The sequence below is a fragment of the Hippichthys cyanospilos genome, chromosome 7 (genome assembly GCF_059441005.1).
Source record: "Hippichthys cyanospilos isolate Australia breed blue-spotted pipefish chromosome 7, RoL_Hcya_1.0, whole genome shotgun sequence".
NCBI classification, from domain to species: Eukaryota; Metazoa; Chordata; class Actinopteri; order Syngnathiformes; family Syngnathidae; genus Hippichthys; species Hippichthys cyanospilos.
Window position 1 is genome coordinate 22,374,061 of NC_142375.1, and position 27,363 is coordinate 22,401,423.

The 27,363-nt window shown below is 39.6% G+C and overlaps 2 protein-coding genes across 8 annotated transcripts in view; one reads left to right on the forward strand and one right to left on the reverse strand.

Moving 5' to 3' along the window:
• The window catches only part of nr3c2 (nuclear receptor subfamily 3, group C, member 2), a 70,984-nt gene extending 45,872 nt beyond the window's left edge, over positions 1–25,112 (reverse strand). Inside the window, exons 1-2 of the mRNA XM_088419379.1 lie at positions 24,775–25,112; positions 20,709–22,358 (exon numbers count right to left, since the gene is read on the reverse strand). Of these exons, the coding sequence (XP_088275505.1) occupies positions 20,709–22,339 (1,631 nt within the window). The 5' untranslated portion in view covers positions 22,340–22,358; positions 24,775–25,112. The remainder of the gene's footprint in view (positions 1–20,708; positions 22,359–24,774) is intronic.
• The window catches only part of LOC148421616 (uncharacterized), an 80,553-nt gene that overhangs the window by 28,546 nt on the left and 24,644 nt on the right, over positions 1–27,363 (forward strand). For all 7 annotated transcript variants that reach the window (XM_088419384.1, XM_088419385.1, XM_088419380.1 and 4 more), the window contains exon 3: positions 26,829–26,950. In XM_088419384.1, coding sequence (XP_088275510.1) covers positions 26,829–26,950 — 122 coding nt within the window. The remainder of the gene's footprint in view (positions 1–26,828; positions 26,951–27,363) is intronic.

Consider the following 27,363-nt stretch of genomic DNA (forward strand, 5'->3'; position numbering starts at 1 on the left):
CTTAAATGCGGTGTCAACGCATAAATGTGGGCCAATGAGTGGGCCCGGCTCAATCCAATTAGCCGTAATGAAGGCGAGGAATCTCCGAAGCGACACTTTCTAATCGTTTTCCGCCACATGACTCTTAGAAAATACTCTGGTTTTAAATAGCGGGCGCATTGTCATTACGGTGAAACCTGCAGCTAGCTACAATTTCACGGATTCTGTTTTTTTTTCTGATAAAACTAGATGGCGCTTAAATCAATCTTTTGTGAAATCTTAATTCTAGATTCTTGAACCGCTAGGACCATGGATTTTTTTCAGTCTATTTCCCTACTGCTTTGTATCCGATTTTCATCCAAATTATATAGCAAATATTTATCTGTTTGTATTTCTTTTCCTGCCATATCTTTCTCCATTGATTATTAAGTCATTCTGTGCCAAGCATTGTCAGAGAAGGCCGACAGAATATGTTCTATTCTATGTAAATATGGCTGCTATCACATGAAAGATTGACTTCCATTCTTCGGTTAGAATTGATGTTGGTAATAGCTGTGTTTTAAGTGTGGAAACACTGCCATCCAATGCTCACAGTTGTCACTACAGTACTCAATTGGCTTAATATTAGATGCGTCAGCTACCCTCATTATAAAACATACTTGACGAGAATGTTAAGATTTATTTTTATTACTATTTTAAAAGATGAGAATTCTCATCCATGGCGCTGAAAGAGTTAATACCACACATTGAGTAGAGCCTTGGGTTAGGATGTTTAGAAAAGACTTGAGTATACTGAGCAGCGTCTGCTGCTAGGTAGTTGCAACATTAGCAGCTAGCTAGCAGTGCAACCAGCGGCGAGAAGCAGTCGATGCTAGCAGCAATAGCGGCGCTCAAATGCTGCATATGGGTTAGCGAGCGCCGTCAGATTATTTTCCAAAGGCAGTTAAATAGATGGAAAAGACTCGACTGACACGCTTGCCGTTCCTACTGATCACTTTTGAACAAATCAGGTTTGCCTAATCCAAGCGGGGTTTTCTGTCCAATCCTTTGATCTTTACATCAGAGGCATTTCACTTTAATGGAAAAGGATTGAAAGAAAACACTAGGGAGCTGAAATTACACCCTTGTAAAATGTAGTGACTTTTGGGAGTATGGAAAAAGCTTTGGCCTTTGCATCGCTCATAATAATAAAGAATAATAAGGTGTTTTAGGGCTCCTTGTGTACTATGGTGTACTATTTTTTTTTCACAATTTGTGACATAAACTAAAGCCTAACATGAACGACAATTTAACGGAACGGAAAATCGCCTAGCATTCTAATCTCGCGAAATCTCCTATCTCGATTCGGTGCGCATCACGAGCAGATTTCATGTTTACTTTCAGTGCTTTTTACACAAAGAGAAGCTTGCGGTGGACGCAACTGTTGCATTGATTTTGGCACAAAATTCTCATTTCCTGCCAAGTTTGTCTGCACAATCTCTTGAAGTATATTTATCCGTGCCAGACGGCGTGCTAGCAATTGCCGGCACGTCCATTGGCCAGAAAGTACATCAGCTGTGTTCACTCCCACAATGACGCAAACAACTCCCAAAAAACGTCCGATTCGACTTCGGCCTCTCATGACCGTTCAAAATAGTGTAAACATACATGAAGCAAGAAGTCACGAAAAATCTACCGTTTGTGGTTATAGTCTGTCGGCATGGGGGCTAACTGGGGGCAGTGACCCATTTACGAGTTAATTCTTGTATTTAATGAACCGACCCGTTTCTCGGAAGTGTAAATTCGTGCCGTTTCGTACAATCAACATCTTTATTTATGACAAAGCGCCATTCACAGGAAGTAATGACGGGATCGGTTCTGGTCATTTGATAGCACATTCCGCACTGAAATGCGTCCCTGTTTATTGTTTACTGTAAACGTCAATTTTCCACACTTAAAACAATCAGCGGCAAACGAGCGGAAAACATCCCGCCTTCGTATTTTACACCCGTAAACTAGCGCGGCCATTTTACGAGAGTCCATAACCTATATTACGGCCTCTTGGTTTTGGCGGTTCGTTATATTCCCCCCGCGGATGAATTAGGTTCTCATTTTATGAACAAACATTGAAATTATTATCAAACTTGCTTGTTTGGATGCGGCGGAATGAAACGTTGTGAAATAGGAGCCCAGCGACGAGGGGGAAAAAGCCCACGCACTGGCATTGACACAGCTGTTGTTTACAAAATGTCATGAAGCTCACGTAAGCCCATGTGGATCCGCAGGTCCCAGGCAAATCTGAGACTTCCATCTGGAAAACAAAAGTACACTTTTGGTGCCCTCAATTATGTTCAGAAGAATGAAACCAAATAACCCCATTACAAATGGAGTTGTAGGTTTTTCATGTAGTACCACTTTAGGCCACACAACATGTCTGGCAGCACTGAGGTCACCTGGAAGGGATGCAGACCCTAACAGTGTTCTTGGACGCTCTGCGGTCGTGGATGATGTTCCGACACGTTTTGCTTTAGTAAAAATAAACGTACGGGTTCAAAAACAGTGCGAAAAAATGACAAACGTAAAATTATTTGTGGAAAAATTCAAAGTCAGGGCCCAAATAATTCATAGTCTGTTATAGTTCGTATTTCCATTTTCAGTGTTTTGTAATACATACGTCAAGGAAATTATCCGATATAGTTCGACCAACACTACATTTTAATCATGAATTTTGAATCAAACCAAAATTTTAAGCCTTACTGGTGTAGTTACTGTATCCACCACTAGGGCTACCGGAAGTGACGTTATCATTTCGAGAAAGAACCATAGAGAAACAGCACAAATTCCCAAAATAGAATTTCCTCATTGCTCTGGGAATACCCCAAGACGCAAGAGTACATGATTCAAAGTTCAAAGGAACTATTATTACGTAATATTTGTCTCTTTGTCTGTTTTGCAGTAAACCTTAACTGGCAAGCATGCTTTGCCTCTTAATTGCTTTATATTTTAGTTTCCTTAAAGTGAGGCAGCCATTTTGCAAATTTTCTTCACTGACCAATCACGATTCACCTCCTTTCCCTATTTGGTCACGTGACATTCGCCGGCTCGGCCATGATTGGCCGTTCCTGAGCCCTGAGCGACTGCGATGTCATTTTCGGTGAAAAGCAAGTGGCAAAATGGCCGCCCCCTAAAACTGCCCAAAACGGCCGCTTTTTGCTGCTTAATTCATATTCCACAAATGCAATATTAATCACTATGTTTAGACCAGTGGAGGCGGATTGAAATTTTTATTGCAAGGCAACGCATTTAGCACATTGACCAGATTCTCTCCGGGGCACCTCAACCCCGACCAAAGATGCTCATAACGAACCGATGACAAGTCAGAATGTTCCTGGGTGTCCGCCCTGTCTGGCGTCACGACCCCGTCCCTTGAAATAGACGGCTGCCTTTCTAAAAAAAGAAGCGACATGCATTTTGCGCTTGGACGCCTCTCGTGTTTGTACACACACTCCCGCATCCAAGTTCTCAAAATGTTCATGGAAAATGGCAGCGGCAAGCAAATCATTAAACCGTTTGAGAATGTAAGAAAAAAATGAAGGCCACAATGTAAATTGCATTATTGTTTTTAGTTATGGCAAAATATGTCGACCAAATCGGGTAAGTCAACTAAAAGGGTTGGACTTAAAAATATACACCTTGAAGCTCAACTAGAACCATGTTTGTCACATAAACGTGACAAAAATCATGTTCACGTATTGCAGGATGAAAAAGGCATGCACTTCTTCAAAATCGGATAATATTCGCACATGGATCGTCACACAAAAAAGGGAAGAACTTCCCAAAAGGCTCTAAAACTGTATTATCCAAGAATATAAAGTGTAACTATAAATTATCTATAATGGCTTGTTTTTAGGTGTTCAAATTTTAACCGGTAGGGTGCATTCAAGCACAAAATGAGACCAATCTGCGCATCAAGAAGAAGAACAGGAAATTGTTGACCTCACCGCAGTGAACAAGTAGCTCCCTTTTCAAGTTTTGAAACATTATTAAAGAATCATATGTAAGCGACTTTATTACATGTAACTAAACGTATATTTGAACTTGTCAGCAGTTATAAAGCAAAAAAAAAAAAAACTGTGGTACCGTTTTCTCTAATGGGGTTAATGCGGTTAATCTGCGTCCCATCGATGGATGGCAAAATAAGCTTATAAAATGATATGGCGGCAAACGAGAAGTCACATTGGAATACCAACATGTCCGCATCGCAGCTGGGTTTGTTTACAAGTGTGTGTGTGTGTGTGTGTGTGTGTGTGTGTGTGTGTGTGTGTGCGCGCGCACTAGCCACATGGGGACCCAAAGCAAAGGGAGCCCTCAAAGGGGAATCACTAAAGCACTCATCCATATCACAGCTGTTCAATAAATTCCATCATGGCAAACATATCGGAAACATTCCGGCATTTTCTTCAATAGCGGCATATGCTACGATACAGTGGCGGGCTAGACGTTTGGCACCTGAGCCTTCAGTTTATTTCAAGTACAGTAATCCCTCGTTTTTGCGGTTAATGGGGACCGAATCCCCCCCCCCCCCCCCCCCCCCCCCCCCGATAAGTGGAAAACCGCAAAGTACCGGCACCCCCCCGGACACTTGAAATTCCAATTTATTACAAAACGTAAGAGGATCACAAAGCTTTCCTTCCTCTTTTCCGATCTCTTTCAGCAGCTTGTGTGTGATTTATTCAGATAACCTCCTCCGCACTGACAAACAAATAAATAAAAATAGCACTGCCCTCAACTGACTGGCCAGGCATTCTAGCAATTAGATCAAGGGGCACTCCTACAAGACGCGGGCACCAATGAGGATTTGATTTATATATCTATTTATATACAATCTATTTATATACAATCTATTTATATACTCATATATATATATATATATATATATATATATATATATATATATATATATATTATTCCGTTTTATTCTTTTTTTTTCATGCTTCAAAACAGCTAATCTTGTAGAAAATACCAATAACACTTCACTGCCTTAGAAATTGCTTTTCATCCTTTTCTCGCTCCCCTGTAAAATTTGTGTTTTCCCCTCCTATTAGCCTGTACTAATATTTCACAAGCTTCTTTGAGCCAAGGGACATATTTTACGTGAGGAAAAATCATGCCATGAAGCATGCTCCAACAAGAACATGCAAGGAAATCAATGAGATGAACCTGTCAACCTTTGCAACATCAGTGAAAAAAAAAAGGAAAAAAAAAAGACTGCTACATTTGCACTAGCTACCTGGCAAAACAGCATACCAAAATGCGTGGCAAAGCAAACGACATGACCTTGAGTTATCTGAATGCGCTAGCTATATAAGCGAATGAGTGGATTGCGACACAAATAATCGTCAGCTAAACTCGCATTTGTTGATAATGTCTATAATTATCCGTACAATCGAGCAGCCTCCAACATAGCAGATAATTAACCGCTTCCATTGAAGTAAGAATTCTACTCAGTGGCGTGTTAATTGCTAGCATGCTAACATTCAACCGTGCTAACGCAACGCCACACCAACTGTAGTTACGTCAGCACAGCCACCGATGCTAACGTTTGTTACGTCCGTCATCGCCGTTCGGTTAAACCGCTTTACATCGTCTGTTGAAGCACAACATTTTGGATTCAAGCCAAATGAACGCAAAACACGCTAGCATCAAAGAGCTAGTGTATGGCATTTGTATGAGAAAAGTTGCTAGTAAAGAACTTCAAAGTCCTTTTAAAGAACAAACACCCCACCCATATTTTTTCAGTTCATAACATCGCTAATTAACACCCGACCGATTACGTGACTTGAAAGCGATGGAATCGTTCAAGACTGATGACAGAATTGCATTTAAAGAAATACTCCAGATTTTTGACAAATTGACTACAAAAAACGTGTTTTCTTGCAAATATTCCAGCCTTGAACAACAGGGTGAAAGAGGACATTCTAAACAAGATAAAAGACATTATACTCTACCGCTACACATGTCCGTTGTTTGTTGTGTTAATATTTGTTTAAGTGTGAGTCCTTTTTTTTCCCATATTTTTTAATTAGGCACGTTCTATAACCACTTTTTTTTACCAGTGTGAGTAGTCAACCCTTGAGCAGTCACGGATACAGATGCCCAGTATGGTTCCCCCTAATAATGTTCATTGTCAAAATTTCGCCAAAAAAATACAATTTTCTGATAAATAAACTAAAACTTTATTTTTAACTAAGTACGGTTGTGTTATGCCTTTTCCACTTTGCAATAATTGAACATTATTTTTGCCACTTCTCTATTTAACATCACTAGCAATCTTGGAAGCCATGGCTAACCTTTTCAACTTTGAATTAAGCAGTAAAATGCACTTTTGTAACCACTCGCGATAAGAACAAAGTTTTACCGTCCCGCCATTATCAAACGAATGAGGCCGACCAATAGCAGACCAGCATTGTAGTGACGCGTTGCAAGTGTGACGGCAACTGAAAATAAGTACATTTACCTAAAAACGCCTGCAGATTGAGGCGAAATAACACAACTACAGCCAACCCCCTAAGGTCATGACGTTTTTTTTTTGTCTTAAAACCGGGAAAATACCATAAAGGGGGACGAAAAAACTCAGTATTCCACATCGCAACATGAAAATAACGTAAGCCAGGGACGCTGTAACACGGGGATCCACTGTATATTCTCCTGAAAAAAACAGGATCATGACAGGTGTTTTTTCATTTTAGGACATGGTAATAGTAACCAAAAACAATCGATACATCCACAGACGGGTTTTGAACGGTAGATTAGAGAGTCTAGAAAGACGGCCCTGAAACCTTTGGCTGCGCCTGCTCGCCGTCTCTGGCTGGCGTCCAAGGTAAACATGGCGTCGATAAGCTTATCCAGTGAAGCAAGAATCTAGTTCAACTAGGGAAAACCGGTTTTCCCATGGCGGAGGGCCCCCGAGCCACAAGATTTGCATGCGGCGTAAGATTCAACGGGTGATTTGTAACCGAACGCGGCACGTGCCTGATGACTGCCGGTTTCTCTGTGATCACACCGAACGTGAAGTCTAATTTTTCCCAAGAGGCGGGAAAAAAAAGGGCAAGGCAGGTGAAGCAAGATGATGCCGCGATTAAATATTTAGGCCAAGGGGATTATGTAACGTTGAACTTTAGTGTGACATTCCTGTCAAACCGTGGCTCGGCAAGTTGAAAAATCCCATTTAGGCTTTCTTTGCTTGCCCTGCCGTCAGACCCGACGGAGCGTAAAATGTTGTTTATTATTCATAAATACGAGTATTTGTATACCGCCGGGGGGAGCTTTCAAGAGGAGTGGATTCGTAGAAAATTTCCTAGCCGTGTTTCAACCTGGCGAAAATGTACATCTGCAGTTTGGTTTTGGGTTTTCCGTGAAAAATAGCAACAGGAACTTTAGCAGACATTTCTATCACATAACCCCAAAAAGATCAAGAACTCACAGCGTATAATTTTCAGACTTCAATCATTTCTGTCGGATGGATGGAGTTCTGTCAATAAGCATGCTTTAGGCGTTAGAAATGAAGTTCAGTGTTTGGATTATTCCATTTTTTTACTGCGATTTTTACACTTTTACCCCAAATGAGTATCGGCTCCCAATATCGGTTATCGTCCTCCTCTACTAATAATAATCGGTATCGGTCCTGACAACCCCATGTCGGTCATTCTCCAAGGTAGATGTATCATGGCAGCAAAGTCATAATCCACAAAACTCCACTAAGTCGAGTCGACAAGGTCTTGTAACCCCCCTAAAAAAAAAAAGAGCAAAAAGGCGATACAGTGGAACCCCGAGATACAAACGCTTCTGTACACAAAATATTCACTTTACAAGTAAAGATTTGGCCCACTTTTTGCCTCTTAATGGGGAAAAAGTACAATATACAAGCAATAAACTTGGAATTCCCGCATGCATTAAACGCGCCATACCATTGCACCAGTATCCCGCTCTCCCATTGGTCAGAATCCCTCACATTCATTGTCCTGCTCTCCTATTGGTTGTGATGTACAGTCAAATCTGATGAAAATTGAAATGTCAATGTTTTGTGTTTAATTATAGTTCAAGTGGAATTAAAGCTCCAGTTTACAGCCATTTTTTTAAAGAAAAATCAGGAAAATTAGTTTCAATGTTTTTAGCTTTTTTCAGATGGAATCAGAATTGTTTACAGCCATTTTTTTTGTCATTCGCTTGACATCCACTGAACATCACATTTTTTTTGAAAGGTGAGGTGCAATATTATCAAAATTAATATTCATTTTACATTTATTTTGAGCTTGAAACAAACTAGGCAATTTCCATGTAAAATGTGATTCACTATAAGAATGATTCAGGATACAAACCGCACTCCAGAACGGAATAAATTTGTATCTAGAGGTTTCACTGTATTTTCTAAAGTTGTCCAAGCTATATTTGTCATCTTATACAGGTCTACATGCTTAACATACACACCTAACCCTAACCCTAACCTAGTGCTTATGACAACCCCATCACAAATGCAAAATATCTTTCATGGTATTAGAGGCCGATGCTAAACCTGGAACATACCAAAAGCTAGCAGTCTAAATGTATTTGTCAACATGCTGTATGACCTGAGTTCACCTCTCAGGCAAAACCGGCACGGGTGACCTCGAATCATGACCTTCCCGTCCACTTTGTCATCCGAAATAAGCCTCAGGTTACAGCATAATATTTGCGTGCTTGAGTATGATTATAAAAACCTCGAGTAATTAATATCATTAAAGGCTGTTCAGTTTCTCACAAGTGAGGAAATAGACTAAGTACGGAAGACAAAAAAACGGAATCGTGAAGCAGGAAGCATGGGTAGAGCAGCAAAAACAAAAAGAACCCGGATCGGGAAACGCGCGTGAGTTCCGAACGTCACGCAACAAATCGTTGGTTGTGAAACTAAAAGTAGTTTTCATCAATGGCCGAGCGTCCAAAACTGGTTTCGCTGCAATTAAAAATTTCAATCGCAGATCAAAAAGTTTCTGTTGCCTCACAGCCGTCGAGTCATTGGAAAATCAGTGTAGTGCAGTGCTTCTTAATTAGATTCTGCAAAGAGACGAGAAAAGATTTCCTGCCCCCGCCCCCACTCACCGTTCTGACTATAAAAAAGATTATCTATAAAAACGGTATAAATATACCTAAAAAGTAACAGCAATATAAGTCAACTTTCAACTACTATTTTTACATCATTTGGACAGGTTACAGGTTAGTCTAAAACTGAAAAAAATAAACAAGTGTATCAATGCCTGAAATAAAAATAAATGATGCCAATTCTTATTTTATTACAATTTCATTTCATGACAAAATCAAAGCATTCCCCCAGGGGTTATCATCAACGTCAGAAAGAAATAATTACAAGTAAATATTTTTCCCCAGAAAAATATTCAACTTAAAGCGTCCTCTTTTGGATTACAGTAGAGATCTGTTCACAAAAATAAGTCACTCACGTAATTATTAATAAATATTTGCCCCTAAAAAATTAATCAGCATAAAGTGTCAGATTTGTTCTCAAAACGAAATAATTATAAAGAAATATTTGTCCACAGAAAAATATTCAACTTAAAGCGTCCTCTTTTGGATTACAGTAGAGATCTGTTCACAAAAATAAGTCAGTCACGTAATTATTAATAAATGTTTGTCCCTAAAAAAATAATCAGCATAAAGTGTCAGATTTGTTCTTAAAACGAAATAATTATAAAGAAATATTTGTCCACAGAAAAATATTCAATTTTAAGTGTCCACTTTTGGGATAATGGTAGAGATGTGTTGACAAAAATAAATCAATAACTTGACAGGTAACGAGAGGTGGCACATGACAATTTGGGTCCAAGTATTGGGGAGAATCTGGGTTTTTAAAAAAATGACATTAAATAACCTATAACATTTAATTCAATGATTATTTTTAAAGTGTTTTTGCATGTTTCTTTTATTAAAAACCTCAGAGTTCCTTTAAGTACCCCCAGGGGTACCCGTACCCCCATTGAGAACCGCTGAATTAACCGATGGAATATTCGATCCCAAAAATATAACATATAGATTCTGAATCCAATCAAATACCCCAAAATGTAAATTGACGTGTGACAGTCAAATTTTTAATCCCGTATGTATTGGTGGATAAAAACCAAAACGTTGCCACACCATGTAAACAAACTCTAAATGTAACTCACGTTGCCAACATCTGAAATATCCAAATTTTCACACGTGTTTCCTTTCGTCGTGTCATAACAAAAAGATGTCAAGGAAATTTGCGGCTTCCGTGAAATTGTACCATGTGCTCCAAATACGCGGCTCTTCAAAACATTACCCAATAAGGGCCCGTCTCAAAACTCCCCTAAAAGTAATGTGATGTAACCGAAGGCCGATTTTGGCTCGCGAAACAAAGGAAAACCACCTGCTGCGAGCTTGGGTGTGTTTAGGGAGAGTCCTGACTACATTTTAATTTGCCTTTAATTGCAATAAGCGTTTCCTGCATCTTTCATTGACACGGTGCGCCGTTTTTGTGATCTCATTCCAAGCCGCCGTGTCAGGAAAGCAAAACCTGAAACCCGATCTTCCGAAGCCTCTTTTTACACGCTGGGTCAGTGTGTCACGACGGCTGCCTAAGTCGCCCTCCGGAACATGCGGGATTCCGAAAAAAATACGTTTACTAGGTCAACTGGCTAGTTAGGTAGAAATGAGTGTAGTTTGGTGAAATATTTTGGTTCTTAACAGTCAATACAAGCCAAAATAATAATAATCTGGCGACGGGCCAATTGGAGGGGACCACTCGGTGAAAATTTTCCACGGGGCGAGAAAAGTATGAAAAACCAAACGGCGATGTCAAAGAGGGTATTTTTCATGCAAATTTTCTACCAAATTTACTGCTTTGAAGCGTGAAATACATAATAAAAGTGAAGATTACGTTGCAAAAGATTATTCTGCGTACGACTCCAAATGAGGGGCCCCAGCAAAAATTTATCGCTGAAAAAACCAAACGAGATTTCAACCTCGGGTTTTTAGCACGTTGTTTCTCGATGCGCAATTAAAAAAAAAAAAAAAAAAGCACAAAAAAATTAACATGTTTTCGACCTCGGGTCTTGGGCACATTTATTCTTGACAGTGAACAAAAAAAACCAACAAAGCACAGAAATCGTAACGAGTTTTCAACTGGGCTGTCACTATATTTTTTCTCTCCATATACAACAAACAAACAAAAAAAAGCACAAAAAAAATGAAACAAAACAAAAAAAAAACAACAAAAAACGAAACAAGTTTTCGCACATTGTTTCTAATATATTTCAATATTTAAGCTGACACTTGCAAACATTGGAAACAAGTATAAAAGGTGACCTTGACTGTTAAAAACGTAAAATGACGTCTTTGGCATTGAATGGGCTAACAAACCGGAAAAATAGGAATTAAAGGAAGAAAACAACATCTTAACACTGTTTACAAAACAAAACGTCAAATATACATGTTACTTGGGTAAATATGACATCATCTTTTCAAACGTAATTCCGTCCTTGTGAGTGCGAACACAAAAGAGTAAAAATGACTCTTTTATTAGCTGACAAAATGCCATTTTTCAAACTATTTTTAAAAGAATTAATAACTGGTAGATTAACAGGGTTTTAAATAAAACGGGTTGTTTTGACCTTTCGGCTCGTTTACCCTTTACCACCATTAGGGACGCCACACCCTTCGGAATGAATTCAAACCCGCCCACCATTTATTTATTTTATTTTTTTTCCACCACAAATGACTCCCTACTACCTATTCAGGTATTTAAACGGTGTCATAGGCAAACCATGCCGTTAATGCGTTTAATTGCACTTGGCAGCGGCGCTTCCGAGAATCTCTCGGCGCTTTCGGGAAACCAAGGTGAAAACGGTGAGGTATCTACGCCGATTCACGCTTTAGTCAACCAGTAAAAACAAAAAAACAAAAAATGACAGAAGGCGTCACACGGGACTTTTGTCCAAAATGAATGAATGGCCTTGTCCTCCGAAACAAACTGGCGCCATCATAAAAACGTTTACCGTACCGTGTATTTTATTACTGGTCATATCGTAAATCATCTAAAATCGTCTCGTTTCCCGCATTTGATGCTTGTAATAAAAAGTCTCAAGCGAAATAGCGTCATTTAAAAAAAATGAAATGAACAATGTAATTCAAGAAAATGACGTTTTTGCGTCGAATAACGACTTCAAAATACGGATACCAAAACGTAATGCGATGCTATGAAAAAGGATATACACCAACAATCAATTTGGAGATATTTCATTCAGTAACACGAGAAAGTAAGAATGTTCGATATCACTTTTTTTTTTCCCGATCGAAACCAGTACGACAAGTACGGAGACCGTAATTCGTAATTTCGAGTTTTTGATCGTAAACCTGAATCGTGAGCATCGTGAGTACCGGAACCCGGAAATAAGAATTGGTATCAGGCCCATACCGATACTTGGTCGTTTGAAATTTTTTCTCGTAACTTGTAAAAGTTTTAGATCATAAAATTGATCAAGTAGATCGATCGAAACCAAATACCAATGTTGGCTAACATCACAAGTACCGATAACCGGAAATAAGGCCCGGTGATTGGCCCTTACCAATAATTGGTAATTTCCTGAAACTAATGGAAAATCTTTTCTTCTAACTCGTAATTTTGAGTTTTAGATCGTAAAATTGATCAAATGGATCCACCGATACCAATATTGGCTAACATCACAAGTACCGATACCCAGAAAAAAGGCCTGGTATTGGGCCCATATCGATACTGGGTAATTTCCTGAAATTAACGGAAAATCTTTTCTTCTGATTTGTAATTTCGAGTTTTTGATCGTACAACTGACCAAATAGGTCGAGCGATGCCAATATCGGCTAACATCACCATACCCGAAAATACCGACACTTTGTATTGGTACTTGCCCATTTCCGTACAACATATCGTGTACAAAAACAATCCAAATGAAAGTTATTGAAATGATGTAATGAAAACAATTAAAATCACCCAAAAAATAAACACTGGTAATAGACTTTCAGCTATCGTCGTAATTCTTAAAGGAAAAATTAAAAAAAGTGTGACGAGGGGGTTAAAAGTGCAACTCCGGCACCGGACTGGCACCAGGAACCGGTCCCCTTGTCACCGGGCTGTATTTTTCAGGGACAGGTTCAAGAGAGGACAAGCATTCACACATGCTGGGAGACCCGCGCTCCCCCCAGCCAACTGCCATCACACTTTTACGGGGGTCCGGCCCGCATCGTGAGAACCGCTTCTCCTCTTAGCTTTCACTGCGTGAAAAGCAAAAGCAAAAAAAGCTTCTGAGACTAGCAATGCGTATACACGTCCTCTGGAAAAGATTGAAATGTTATACACCCTAAATTTTGGACTATAAGCGGCTTCTTTTTTCTCACGCTTTGAACCTTTATAGTCCAGTGCAGCTTATCTGCAGTTTTTAACCAACCACCAGGGGGCAATGTTCTGGTAAACAAAGATAGACAGAAGAAGACACTATCCAAGTATTGATTTTGTTTTTGAACTGCTATTTTAACTCAGCATCAGGTGCACTTTTCACTAGTAATTGCAACCGGGCGTGTTATTGTCGTGCCGGTGCAGTATTCTAACAATTTGAGTATGTCGGTGTCATGTTGAAAACATGATGTTCCAGGCAATTTTCAAAAAAATTGAAATAAAAACAAAAATTGATTCCTTTTTCCCTTCCAAATTCCATTGACCATATTTCTGTGTAAATATCTCGTTTTATTAGTTTGTTAACAACCTAAACGAGCCCCTAAAATATGAATAGTATGCTTGTGTTGAGCCCAAGTCGACCAGTTTGCTAACTATTCATGAGTTCTAGGTGAACGCTTCCATGAGGAGGCGGAGGGGGGGAAATAACCTCATTCTTGCTTGCAGCAGAGTGATTTATTCATGTGCTCGCCCTGACGCGTAACAAGACATTTTCTGAATATTTCTGCAGACTCCAGGAAAAAAGAAAAAAAAAAAACCTCAACTCTACTAATGTCACTCTTGTTTGACCTTTTTTTGCAGATACAGTCAACTATTGTTTATTGCAGGAACATATATATATATATATATATATATATATATATATATATGTGTATGTGTTAATTTTGTGTATCCAACATCTAATGCTGGGTGGATAACCATCCAAGTTTGAAGTAAATTTTGAAGATTCGCCTTGAAAGTAACCATAAAACCATAAAAAAAAAAAATTCACTCCTGACTCTTAGTGTATAACGGATCAGCATGAAATTGGGCGGCCATTTTTATCCTGACAGACCACACAAACGTGTGTATTATACACAACATGACAACATCCGGAAATTTTAAGCTACTTGATTTGAACCACTCCATTTTGAAATAACAAAAAAGCAAAAAATGTTTATAAAAAAATAAGACTTTTGCATGCACTTGTTTGTCTTTAATGTATTGTCAAGTCATCGAATCAGATTCATCATATTAAATAATATAATCGGAAAATCGCACGTACAAAATGAATGACTCCATGACCCGAGACTTTTATTTTACTTTTTTTTCTTTTCCTTCTAGAAAAGGTTTAGATCTGGATTTATTTTTGAGTTTTTGTTTAAAGGATTTGTTTACCTGTTATTATTCACAATTTGCATTATTTACATTTACTGTCAGCCCAGTGAAAATGTAAATTTGACATCTACAGCTGTCATTGGCAGTGAAGGAGTTAAATGTTCTTCCGCAAAGTAAAATTCAATTATTTACTTCAAATAAAAAATAATCTAAAAAAAATACTCTAGTGACACATTGTAACAATTAGAATAATCAACTAATTCTCAGCCGGCCCAGTAAAAATGAAACTGCGACGTCTATAGCCGTCATCGGCAGTGAACGAGTCAAACATTTTTCCGCAAATTGATTCTCAGCTACCGACTTTATTTTACGGCCATGCAAATAAAAACGTAGCGACAATTGCTTTCTTACATTTTCCACTCCCTTGCGGAGTTACAAAAACGTCCATTTAAATGTCCTTCTTTCATTAAAAAAAACAAACGAATAAAACAGGATAGTTTCCGATAAAAATATAACCATAAATATAACCCAACGAGAATAAACAAGTGAAACAAAAAAGCGCTACAGAAATATTACAGCATAAAAACAAGAGGCCAGAACCCACAATGCACCTGGAGTCCGCCGCTGCGCATTCAAACTTTAATTGGCGATTTAGTATCCGGCGGCGTTTGAATTCATCAAATTATTTGCATCCATTGATTTAGCACAGGAACATATAATTAAAAGCTCATTAGGACGCTCTCCGGAGGACGCCTTTTGGGCCCTTCGCGGAACATTGAGAGTTGGACGACGTCCAGCGCCAGACGAGACGCCGGCTTCCATCTGAATACGGGGTGGTCGCGCTTGCGGCCGTTAGCCATTAAAAATGATACGGATGGTGCTAAATTTAAAGGGGAAGACTCGAACACAAAACGTTGGCGGTAAAGTGTGAAATCCGAGACCTTGGCTCAGATTTGAAAAAGTCAATACGTAAAAATACAATCACATTTGTGCGAAAAGGGCGTCGAGATGCGCCCTTCCAAGCAGCTCGAATTACAATAAATCTCGACAAAAAGTCGTAGACGTTATTTGTACGTTCTGTCTTGAAAAGATTTGTATCTGTGTTTATTTTTGGTCTATTTTTTTCATTGAGGAAAAAAACTAGGGAGCTGAAATTTTCAGTAGATGATTAAAACATGTAAAATTGAAAAATGCAACAATTCTGACATTTCTATGCGATTGCAGCTGGACGTGGACAAAAATAATCATTGTCCAAATTTTGGACCATATAAAACCATTATAATTACAATTTTTGAGATGCATTTAAGAGGATTTATAACATTGATTTTCCTGCAATTTTTGCAACATTCCGTTGAGCGGCGGTCAAAACTATGTCAGCAAACAGAAAATTCTTTGTTGACTTGTGTTTCACCCCAAGACAGTAGGTGGCGGTAGAGACCACTTAATAGTATTATCACATCACAGACTACAAAGACAAACCATACATGTTTTCTTTTTTTTTTTTTTTTTTGCGGTTTAACCTACATAAGTATGGATAGAACTGATACCACTGAACAATTTGTGTGGTTGAAGGAAAAAAATATTCATAAATTCAAAAATCAAATCAAATCAAAATCAAATCAAAAAAATATTCATAAACTTACTCCTTTAAAAGCATTTACAAGATTAGGAAGAAAAAATGCAATGTGTTTAGTTTACAAAGTGTGTGCACAAGGGTTAAGGGGGTTAGTTCCATTTTTAAACGTAATTATTTACGTTTGCTGGCAGCCCTGTAAAAATGAATCTTTGACGTCTAGCACCGTCACTGGCAGTGAATGTTAAATGCACGTTAACCTCCAAGAGTTATTTACTGCAATCAATGCATTTTTTTTTTATCCTTCAGACCCTCTTTTACCCTAATACAGTATTTAAAAAAAAAATAAAAATAGTTCCTGAAATTGAATGTATGTGCTCTAAAGACGTTTAAATCCGCCTTTGGGATTGAATGAGTTAACCTTGCTGCTAACTTCCAAGCATTTTCAAGCGCCTTTTTGTATCCTCATTTAACAGCCCATTTCTTTTTACACCCATAAAATTTGTTTCAAACGCTACTTGCTTTTCCATTGGAGCCCGATGGCGTACGCTTGATTTTACGGCCCGTTGCGGCCATGTGACGTTAGTGTAAAACGAGAAAAAAAAAAGATTCTCCTCTCCTGGGGATCTTCAGTTAAAACTCAAAGAATGCTCAGATGAGGAGCCATCTTTAATTAAAACCACTTACAGCGGAAACGAATAGTGAAAGAGAGGAAAAAGGGGAGCCGGGGGATTTTGCTGCGTTATCCAAAGCTCTCGCTGGATCAAAGTTTGGAGGGATTTTGAATGGTTACGTAACCCTTTTTTTTTTGAAACGCCGATGAAATATTAGGCCCCGAATACAGTAGCGAAGATCCGTCTTTCTTTCTGTCTGCCGGGAGCATGTAGGCCAACTTTTTTTTTTTTTTTTTTACTGACGCCCTGTCTGACACCAGGACTAAGCTGGATGTGCTTAGGACTTACGGTGGCAGTGATCCTGTCAGCGTGGATGCGAGCCAAAGGACCAGTCTTGGAATTCGCAACCCAAAATGGCGGCTTCTTGTTCACTTTTGGCCGTGGGACTCGGAGAAATGTTTGTGTGGCCCGTTAGGATAAAAATGGCCGCACAATTGCATGCTGATCGGTTCAACACTTGCGGTCAGGGGTGGTTTTTTTGTTTTGTTTTTTAATAAACTTTCCGAGTAATTTTTTTACAAGGTACATCTTCAAAATTCACTTAAAACTTGGATATATATATATATATATATATATATATATATATATATAGTTCATACTATATATACTACTTCCACTAGTTCTGAAGGGGGGGGGGGGAGTTGACCAAGTCGGGTAAGTCAACTTTAACTACGCCACAAGACAGTAACTGTGTAAAACAGGGGTGTCAAACTAATTTTTATTAAGGGCCACATTGTAGTTCTAGTTTCTGTCAGAGGGCCGGTATGACTGTGAAGTCAAATCTTTTTTAAATGTAAATTGTAAAACACGCACCAAGTTTTAAAATCAAAGGCCGGCAAAAACTGATTGTGAATTAAAAAATGCTTGTATTCTCTCCACAGATTTTTAAAAGTTAAAGACAACTTGCTAATTTGCTATTTTAGCCACAAACTTGAAGTCAAATCAGCATTTCGCGGGCCACAAAAAATGATGTGGAGGGCCGGATCTGACCCCCGGGCCTTGAGTTTGACACCTGTGGTGTAAAAGGTCATGGGTCAAAGGCATTATCGACCAAGTCGGGTAAGTCAACTTTAACTGCGCCACCAAGACAGTAACTGTGTAAAAGGTCACGGGTCAAAGGCATTATCGACCAAGTCGGGTAAGTCAACTTTAACTACGCCACCAAGACAGTAACTGTGTAAAAGGTCAAGGGTCAAAGGCATTATCGGTAACCTCTAGAGCAGGCGCACTCAAATTTTTCCGAGTTAAAAGTTAAGTTTGAGGTAAAGGGGACCTCTTTTTTGAAAGCAAATTTTCCAAGGACCCCCATTTCAAATGTTTGCAGAAACAAAGAAAAAAAAAATGGAGCCAAACATAAGTGCCCTTTTTATTCACCAACATATTCAATTTGACAACAAGTATATATCTTACTTAAAAGCCGTATTTAATTTTACAAAATAACTATTGCAAAATGCCCACTTCCTCATAACAAACCGGGTCAATTTTGGTTGCTTGCCAAATATTTTGTGACTAAAAAAATCAAGCTCTTTGATGATAATGTGGATTACGTATTAAAAAAGTCCAAATAGAATCAAAACTTACTATTTTGAGAAAAAAAAACCATGATTGTGGCTTATTTGTTTTTGGGCGATTTTTACTCGACAGCAAGTTTACATTCCGATCGCTTCAATTTCTATGAGTTTCTATTCCCGTGTGTAAATATTCAAGTCACTCAAAATAATTCTTGCACGCTTCATATTCCATGGGTAACACTTTTGGAAGCACAACATTTTTACTGTAGCGGCCTTTCAGTCCGCCGCTTTTGTTCCAGTAATCTCCTTGAGCCAGTTTCTCTCGTTCCACAATACGATCCGGCCCCGAGCGCTCGTAATTGTTTATTTCGTCAGTCTGGCGACAAAAAAAAAACTCATAAATCATTCATAATTCATGACGCCGCCAAAGCTCCGGCCCATAAAATCGCATCTTTTTTCGTCCCTCCGCGAACGCCTCTCGCGCCGACAAAAACAAAAAATATAAGGCGCACATCAATGCTTTGAGGAGAAATATGATCCTGACCTGTCCATCAATCAAAACAATTCCTGCAAAGTGTTATTATGTCTTCTTGTTCATTTGTGTTCGATTATTATTCATACAAAGTGTGGGCCAGTCAACTTACTTGGACGATAAAGTTATTAAAAAAAAAAAAAAGAAAAACAGGCGAGTCCCGTAATACACTCTCTTGGTGGCAGTTATGAGAAGAAAATCATATTTTTATGTGAATAAATTTAACAAATGTTGAGAAAAAAATTGCCGTATGAGAAATACGCTATGTACATTATTTTCTTATATGACGTATTAAATTGTAGAGGAAAAATTTGCTAAAAAAAATCAAATAAAAATTAAAAATAAAATAAAATAAGGAATAAAAATAAAAATAAAAATTAAATTTGCAATTTAACACGAGTATTGCAGCCTTTTAAAAGTAAAAATGTTGGTAGTTTTACAGCTTTTATTTTTAAATTTTTCAAATGAGGTTAGTCATAACTTTAGAGGGACAAATATCATGAGATATTAGACATGGTTATTATTCATACAAAGTGTGGGCCAGTCAACTTACTTATATGACATATTAAATCATAAAGGAAAAAATTGTTAAAAAAATTAAAATAAAAAAGGAATAAAATAAATAAAATATCATAAAGATATATTTGACATGGCAATAAAGGTAGAATAACGTTTATATTTCAGGTAAAGAATTTACGAAAATAACGTACAAGTCAAAATATACCCCAAAATAATTTCATCATCGAACAATAAGCATAATCTTAAATGTGACAATATGTTTTTAATATAACAATAAAGTGCAAAATCAGTCAATATTACAAAAGAGTTAACATTACAAGAATTAATTCATAATTTTATCCTTTCTCTTTTATGAGTTTTTAATAAAGTAATTTTACATGAATTAATATATCAAAAGTTAGACATGAGTGTAAAGTTGTAAATTTATCGGAATAATGTGTCTAAGTTTTTAGTTCAAAAAAGGTTTGAACGTCACAACTGAAGTTGTAATTTTATCTTATCTGAATACTGTTACAATAAGTTTTAATATGAGAATAAAGTAAGTTTGTGTGAATTACATTAAACTGCTACGAAAAAAATTAGACATGAGTGTAAAGTTGTAAATTTATCGGAATAATGTTACGATAAGTTTTTAGTTCAAAAAAGGTTTGAACGTCACAACTGAAGTTGTAATTTTATCTTATCTGAATACTGTTACAATAAGTTTTAATATGAGAATAAAGTAAGCTTGTGTGAATTACATTAAACTGCTACGAAAAAAATTAGACATGAGTGTAAAGTTGTAAATTTATCGGAATAATGTTACGATAAGTTTTTAGTCCAAAAAGGGTCCGAACATTACGAAAGAAGTAATTTTATCTTATCTGAATGTTACGATAAGTTTTCATATGAGAATGAATTAATTTCGCGTGAATTACCTTAAACCGCTACGAAAAACGATTCGACATTCCGAGAGTATAGTTAAAATTTTATCTTTGAATATTTTTTTTTTTAAGTTGCGAGTCATTTTACGTCAATAAAATCAAAGTATTGCGGAAAAAGGTGTTGTCATTGCAAGAGTAAAAATATTTGATCTTATCTGAATGTCACTAGAAATTTTCACGTTCACAATAAAGTAATTTTACCTGAATTGATCGCAGATGTTTCCACAAAACATTTGCACTCTTATCGGAATGGAGTCCGAATTTTAGACCAATAACATTTAGCTGAAAGGAAGTCGTAATTTTACAAAATAGCGATCATGACAATCGTCGCGCCAAACGACGTAGTCTCCGACCTCTTTTCCAAGACTAGCGTCCCCGAGCGTCCCCCTCGTAACCAAACCCCGCCGAGACCTAAATCCACGGCTTACCTGGTCATGCCGTCACCGATACAGTTCTGACCCGGGTATCCGTCGCCCCGGTTGGACAGCGAGCCCTGCGGCACGCCCGGCCGCGACTTCCACGACTCCATTAACGCGGCCACGGGCGAAATTAGATTCAACAAAGGGTTGGACTGGTCCCGGACGTCGTGGCGCGCAAAGGACATGGTTCCCTGCGCGCCGATCTGGTAATGGAATGAGTGTCCGCTGGAATTAACTCCAACAATGGCCGACGCGGGCACGCCGTTGCTCTCCTGGTAGTAGTCGCCGTCGCCGGATTCTTGCTTAACCCCTTTGGCCAGCACGTCGTTGGCGAACACGTCGGGGTCGTAGTTCCCGTTGAGGGACACCGGGGGTCCTAAGATTCCCGAGAGGCTGTACTCGTCTATGTTATTCCTCAGGGACAAGTAGGTGGTCTCGGACGCGGGGAAGAGGCCGAGCGGGGGCGAGCGTTCGCCGTAGGACCGCGGGTTCAGGCACCCGTCGTTTTTCTCGGGTTCGTTCTTGATCTGCGTGACGAAGGGCGCGCCGGGGGCGTTGCATTTGGACTCCCCCAAGCACATGCTTCGGAAATCGGTGCCGGGTTCGTTCTTGATGTACTTGACCATGCCCATCTGGTCCAAGCCCACGTTGAATACCTCCCCGTCCGCCGTCTCCACCTTGGGGAACTCAAAGGGCTTGAAGTCGGCTTCGTTTGTCGGACCCGCCGCTTCGGGGCTGCGGGCGTCGCCCCGCGCCGAACCCGGCTCGCGGCTCGGGCTGGGCGCCGGGAAGCTCCTCGAGGAAGGGTTCTGCGGGCTTCCCATGGCCGCCGCCGGACTGCAGGCGGGGGGCCGGACCGCGGCGGGGCTGGAGACGGACGACCTGACGCTGCAGGACGGCGGGGACCTGACGCTGGACATACTTTGCGGGCTGGAAAGGGGGGACCGCAGAAGAGGCGGCGAGCCCACCGTGCTGGACTCCACGGGGCTGCACGCCGACGGATTCCTGCGCCTGACCCCGGCCGGGGCCGGACGGCCGACGGGCGAGCACGGCGTGCCGAAACCGGCCGGGGGACTGGTGGTGGTGGACGACACCATGTTGTTACCGCCCCCCGGGCTGGACGTTTGGGGGCTGCCGGTCAGCGACGAGGCCAGCATGGAACCGGAGCTCGGCGGGGCGCCGGCGCCGCCGTCCCCGCCGCTCAGCTGCGGGAACGCAAACCCTTTGGACTTGGGGCTCTTGGCCGAGTACTGCATCTTCCCGGGGCTGGCCGCGCCCCCGTGCTGGCCGAAGGCAAAGTCCGCCTCCCTGGCAGCGTTCATGTAGAGCCCCATGGACTCGGCCACGGTTTTGGAAAGCTCTTTGGAGTCCATTTCCGGCCTGGGGCCGTGGAGGGCGCTGTTGCCGATGTGCGACAGGCCGAACTGCTGATTGGGGGCGGGACGGAGCAGCGGCTGCTCCGGTTTCTTGCCGCCGGCCTCTTTGGGGTCGGCGACGTTGGCGATGTCAATCAGGACGTCGCCCCCGCCCAGGCCGGGGTCCTCGGGGGCACAGCAGAACTCCATGGTACTTGGGATTTGAGACCACCTGTTCTCGGTATCGCTCCCCTCAAAGAGACTTTGGTATCTTTTGGCCTCCATCGCTGACTCATGGAGTCACCTTGCAAAAGAAGAAAAAAAGAACTTTACACCGATTCCAACCGGCGAGAGATTCGATGAACTGTACAATATAGGATCTTTGACGTCTATAACCGTCATTGGCAGTGAACGGGTTAAAGGTTTTCCATGAAATGACGGGAAATCGCAAAACGATGCAATTGATGCATATTTATTGTTCGGTGTATACTTGAGACCTACTTGAGACCTAAAGTGACGGAATGATTGACTCAAAAAATAGATCGTTGACATCTATAGCGCTCGTTGGCAGTAAATGAGACAAATATTTCTTCCGCGACATGACAAATCATTTTTTACTGCAAGTTTTTATTGTTTGCTTTATGCCAGCATAATCACAAATAAAATGATGAACTCATTCACTGCCAGCGCGGTAAAAAAATTGATTTTGACGTTTATAGCCGTCTGTGGCAGTGAATGATTATGGCTGTGCCGTCTTATATAATGACGGTCTCTTGTATCTTCCGAGTTTTATTTTTTTTTTATATTTTTATATTCCTCCACTTGTCTAAAGACAGAATTGTAATTAATATTGCATTTGACTTCCCTTTGAGTGCGCAAGCTGTAATATTCCAAGATTAAAATTGCTATATTACCCAAAATAGCCATAATCTGACAAGATCAAATTTTAATATTCCAAGAAATGTGTTTTATACTATGAGAATTAAATCTAATATTACAAAATAAAGTTTTAATGAGACTAAAGTAGCAATTACGAACTGCTTTGAGAAAAAGATGGAGGGTTACAAAAAAAAAAAAAAAAAAAGCTCCATGTATTTCTGGCAGAACTAGTTTTACGTCACTTATTATGTAATATTTCAAGATAGAAACTAAATTCTACCGGATGATTACGCAATGTTTCATAACATTTCTTTTATGTTTTCGGAATCACTCTTAATGAATGATGTGAACTCCTCGCCTCCCAATTTTCTTGTTTTCCAAATCTTATCAACAGCGCCTCTGGTGGCCGTAGCCTAGTACTGCACCCGTTATTACTCCCAATACGCTTTTGGTCAAATACAGGAATCGATAAATTGGTAATCAATCGCATGGCAAAGATGGAGCTCCCTTGATTTTTCAAGCGGAGTACAACACAATTTATTTTTTTAGCACAGTTTTATGATTTATATTACTTGTGAGTTATGTAATCATATTATGTTATTATGTTTTATTCATCTCAGCCTTTTTTGTCACATATCCTTTTAGTTATTACGATAACAGAACAAAGAACAACATTTTATATATATATATATATATATATATATATATATATATATATATATATATATATATATATATATATATATATATAAATAATGTGACAGATTTCACTGAAACAAATTAGAAAAAATAATATCCAGAATCAATTTCTATTGTTTAGAAAATCGAGAGGGTCAAAGTACATGTCAATATAAATTATAACATTTTAAAACATTTGTCTTTATGAATACAAAGTTTGGGGGCAGCCATTTTGCCTCTTGCTGTGGGCTAAAAATGACATCACAGTTGCTCAGGGCACGGGTGACCAATCACATTACATCTTGCGGGGTCACATGATCAAACTTAGACCATAGATAGGAATTTAATTCTTATTTCAAAAAATGCCATGATAAGACAAATATGGTTAAGAAAAAAAATCGGATTTACTTCCCTTTTGCCTTTCTTTTTAGATAAATAAATATTATTTCATTAGGCATTATTATTTTCATTTATTTAATTATTTGTGTTCATTTCGCGGGCGAATAATAAATAACTTGACAGGTGGTTGTTGCCTGCTAAGAGTTAAGATTCGAAGTGACGTCTGCTGGGCTGGTTCAAACCCCGAGTCATGCCTCGCTCCTATTGGACGAAAGCATCCAGAGGTCAGGCGCCGATTGGCTCAAAGCGCTTGTCAATCAAAAAAAGTTACAAGCCTCGGCGGCCACAACAGTGCTGCGACACAAAGTTGGAACGATTTGTTTTGCTTCAGAAAAGGCGACATCCGCACGGTTTACGTGAACAAACATGACATTAACGCTTGAAAGTTTGTTTTTATGTTGCAACGGATGTGTTTTAAAGCCGTCGCGGCACGTGCGTGACGAGTACACACCCCCTTGGGTTTAAAAAAAAAAAGATTTCAAACCTACGCCACAAGCTGCGTCGTTTCTGCATAAATGCTGTTAATCTTATTTGTCATTAAAGACGGAAGCGTTTAGGTCACACAAGCTGTCAAACGTGCAAAATCGTTCCTCAAAAAAAATCAAAACAACTTGCAGCGGACATGCGTTTGTTTGATATAAAATGCATGACGTCAGTTTTTGTCAAAAGTTATGAAAACAGCTTTAAAGCCGCCCCACTCATGCACTAATAAACCTACAAAAACATTTCATCGTTCTCGTTTTCCTTCGGGTTTTTTCGCTTACCTTAAAGACGACATTCGGCGGCTGCTCGTCAGGTGTTTGCATCCAGAGGGGCGCCAAGGAAAGCAAATACAAAGAAGAAATCTTGATAGTCATCATAAATAGAAGTCGCCGAAGACAGCTCGGTGCATAGTTGCGCCAATTTGTTTTGTTTTAACCCGCGCACGGCTCCGTTAATAATAATGAGAATGAAAAAAAATCCTCCGCGGGATTTGCAGCAAAAGCGCAAGCGGATTCGGACTGTGCGCCGCTCGGCTTACTGCTTCGCTCGCTCGCTGGAGTGGAAGTGGAAGAAGAAGGAGAGGTGCGGGATGAGCGAGCGAGCGAGCGAGAGAGAGAGAGCGCGAGAAAAAAAAAATGGGTGGGGGGGGGGGGGGTAGAATCTTGTCCCGCGCGTTTACTGTACTGCCCGTCTCGATCTATTCACGAAAGAGTTCTCCAAATGAGATGTGGGCGCGCGTGCACGTGCAGCGGAATTGAAAACGCGGAACTTTAGTCCGTTTGGGCTCGGGTGCGTCACGTGACCTCGCCGTTCTATTACTGGATGTGGGAACTCCTCCGGAGAGTCACCTGCAACGGGGAGCCGCCACCAGGTGGCGCGCTATTTCTATAGAGCTGCCGTTTTGCAAAAAAAAAACAAAAACGCAAGTAAGATGGTTCCGCCACCTAAATACAGACAGACAGACAGACAGATTGGGTTGGTCCATTTTTTTTTCTTATTTTAAACCCATAATCGTGTTTTTTTTTTCAACCCAACTCTCTGAGCCAACTTTATGTGCAGTATCATACAAAACAACCCAGTTTTTGAGGTTGTCTTCTATGAATGAGCCAGGATGTGCTAAACAGCCCAAAAAGTTGGGGCAAAGGGACACAAATATTGGGTGGTCCTTTTTTGACCTATCATTGTGTTATTTTCAACCCAATGTTCAGACCTAAATTTTTGTGTAATATGGTCCAAAAAAAACCCCCCACAATTTTCAAGGTTGCTTTTTACAAACAGCCCAAGTTTGGAAGCTGTTTTGTGCAAAACAAATTAAAATGTTGGGTCAAATGGGCCCAAATGTTGGGTTGGTCATTTTTTGACCCATAATTGTCTTTTTTTTTTTTTTTTTTAACCCAACTCACACACAACTTTGTGTAGTATTATACATAACAAGCCAATTTTAGAGGTTGTCTTGAAAAAACGACCCAGGTCTGTAATAGTTTTCTGCAAAATAACCCAAAAAGTTGGCACAAATGGACCCAAATATTGGGTGATCCATGTGTTATTTTTAACCCAATGTTCAGACCTATTTCTCTGTAATATCATCAAAAAAAAACAACAACATAATTTCCAAGGTTGCCTTTTACAAACAGCCCAGATTTGGAGGCTCTTTTGTGCAAAACAACTCAAAACATTGGGTCAAATATACCCAAATGTTGGGTTGGTCCTTTTTTGACGCACTTTCTGTGTAGTATTTCTCCTTCTAAAATTTTTTGGGGAGTTTTGTGCAAAACAATCCAAAATATGTGGTTGGACCATATTTTTCCATATTTTCCTCCAGATTTTTCTTCTTGCATAATAATGTTATATTTAAACCAAATCTCAATTGTCCGTCTCCTGTTTTTCAATGATAACATATTAATGTTAATATGTAGACATTTCTTATCGTTGTCGTCACATTATCCGTCTTTGCCATCGGTTGGAACCTTCTGCATGAACTCCAAAAATCCAAAGAAAAAGCGTTCAACTTAAACTAACGACGCTTCGTTCAGGATGATTGTCTCCTCTGACGGACGGACGTTTTTTTTGTGCGCGAGCTCACGAGGGGGACGCAGGTGAACTGGAGCGTACTAACTCTCAGACGAAGACCCCCCCCCCCCCCCCCCCTCCGCCCCCCCGCCCTCGCAGACTCCTCGGCGTATGTCTGCAGGAGGCTGTCATGAATTTGCAATGTCGCGAGGTCTTGGAGCACAAGGGACCGTTTGGAATGGGCGTTGAAATAAAATGACACAAAATGGAACAGCATTGACATTACATCGTTGTTTATCATATTTCTCTTTTGATTCATTAACAGAGTTGGAGAAATCCATCCATCCATTAGTGTTGCAAGCTGGATCCTGTCCAAGCTGAGAAATGGCGTACACCCTGGACTGGTCGCCCAGTATACAGTGGAAAAGCAAACATTGACACAAAAAGGTAAAAATGACCCAAATTGGCTCGAAATTTTTGAGTGGTTCATTTACCTACCAAAATTGGTCAAATGAAAACCCACAAAATAACCCAAAAAATTATTTTGAAGGTTATTCATTTGACCCAACGTACTGGGTGAGATAAATGGCCGAACAAGATGGCTGTGTTCCTTTTTGTTAAAATTAAAGCCTCGTTTTAAGTAAAATGCAAACTATTTTTGTCCCCGTAATATGCAGTTTTATCGTGTATTTTATGTTTCAAATAGTGAATTTTTTAGAAAAGTGTGAAAAATCAAATGTCGAAATATAACTTTTTTTTTTTTTTTTTTCCATGGATTTTTTAAATCCATAGCCCTGGGAACCCACTTAAAAAAAAAAATCAGCATAATATGCAACTTTTCTGTATTTCACACTTCAAAT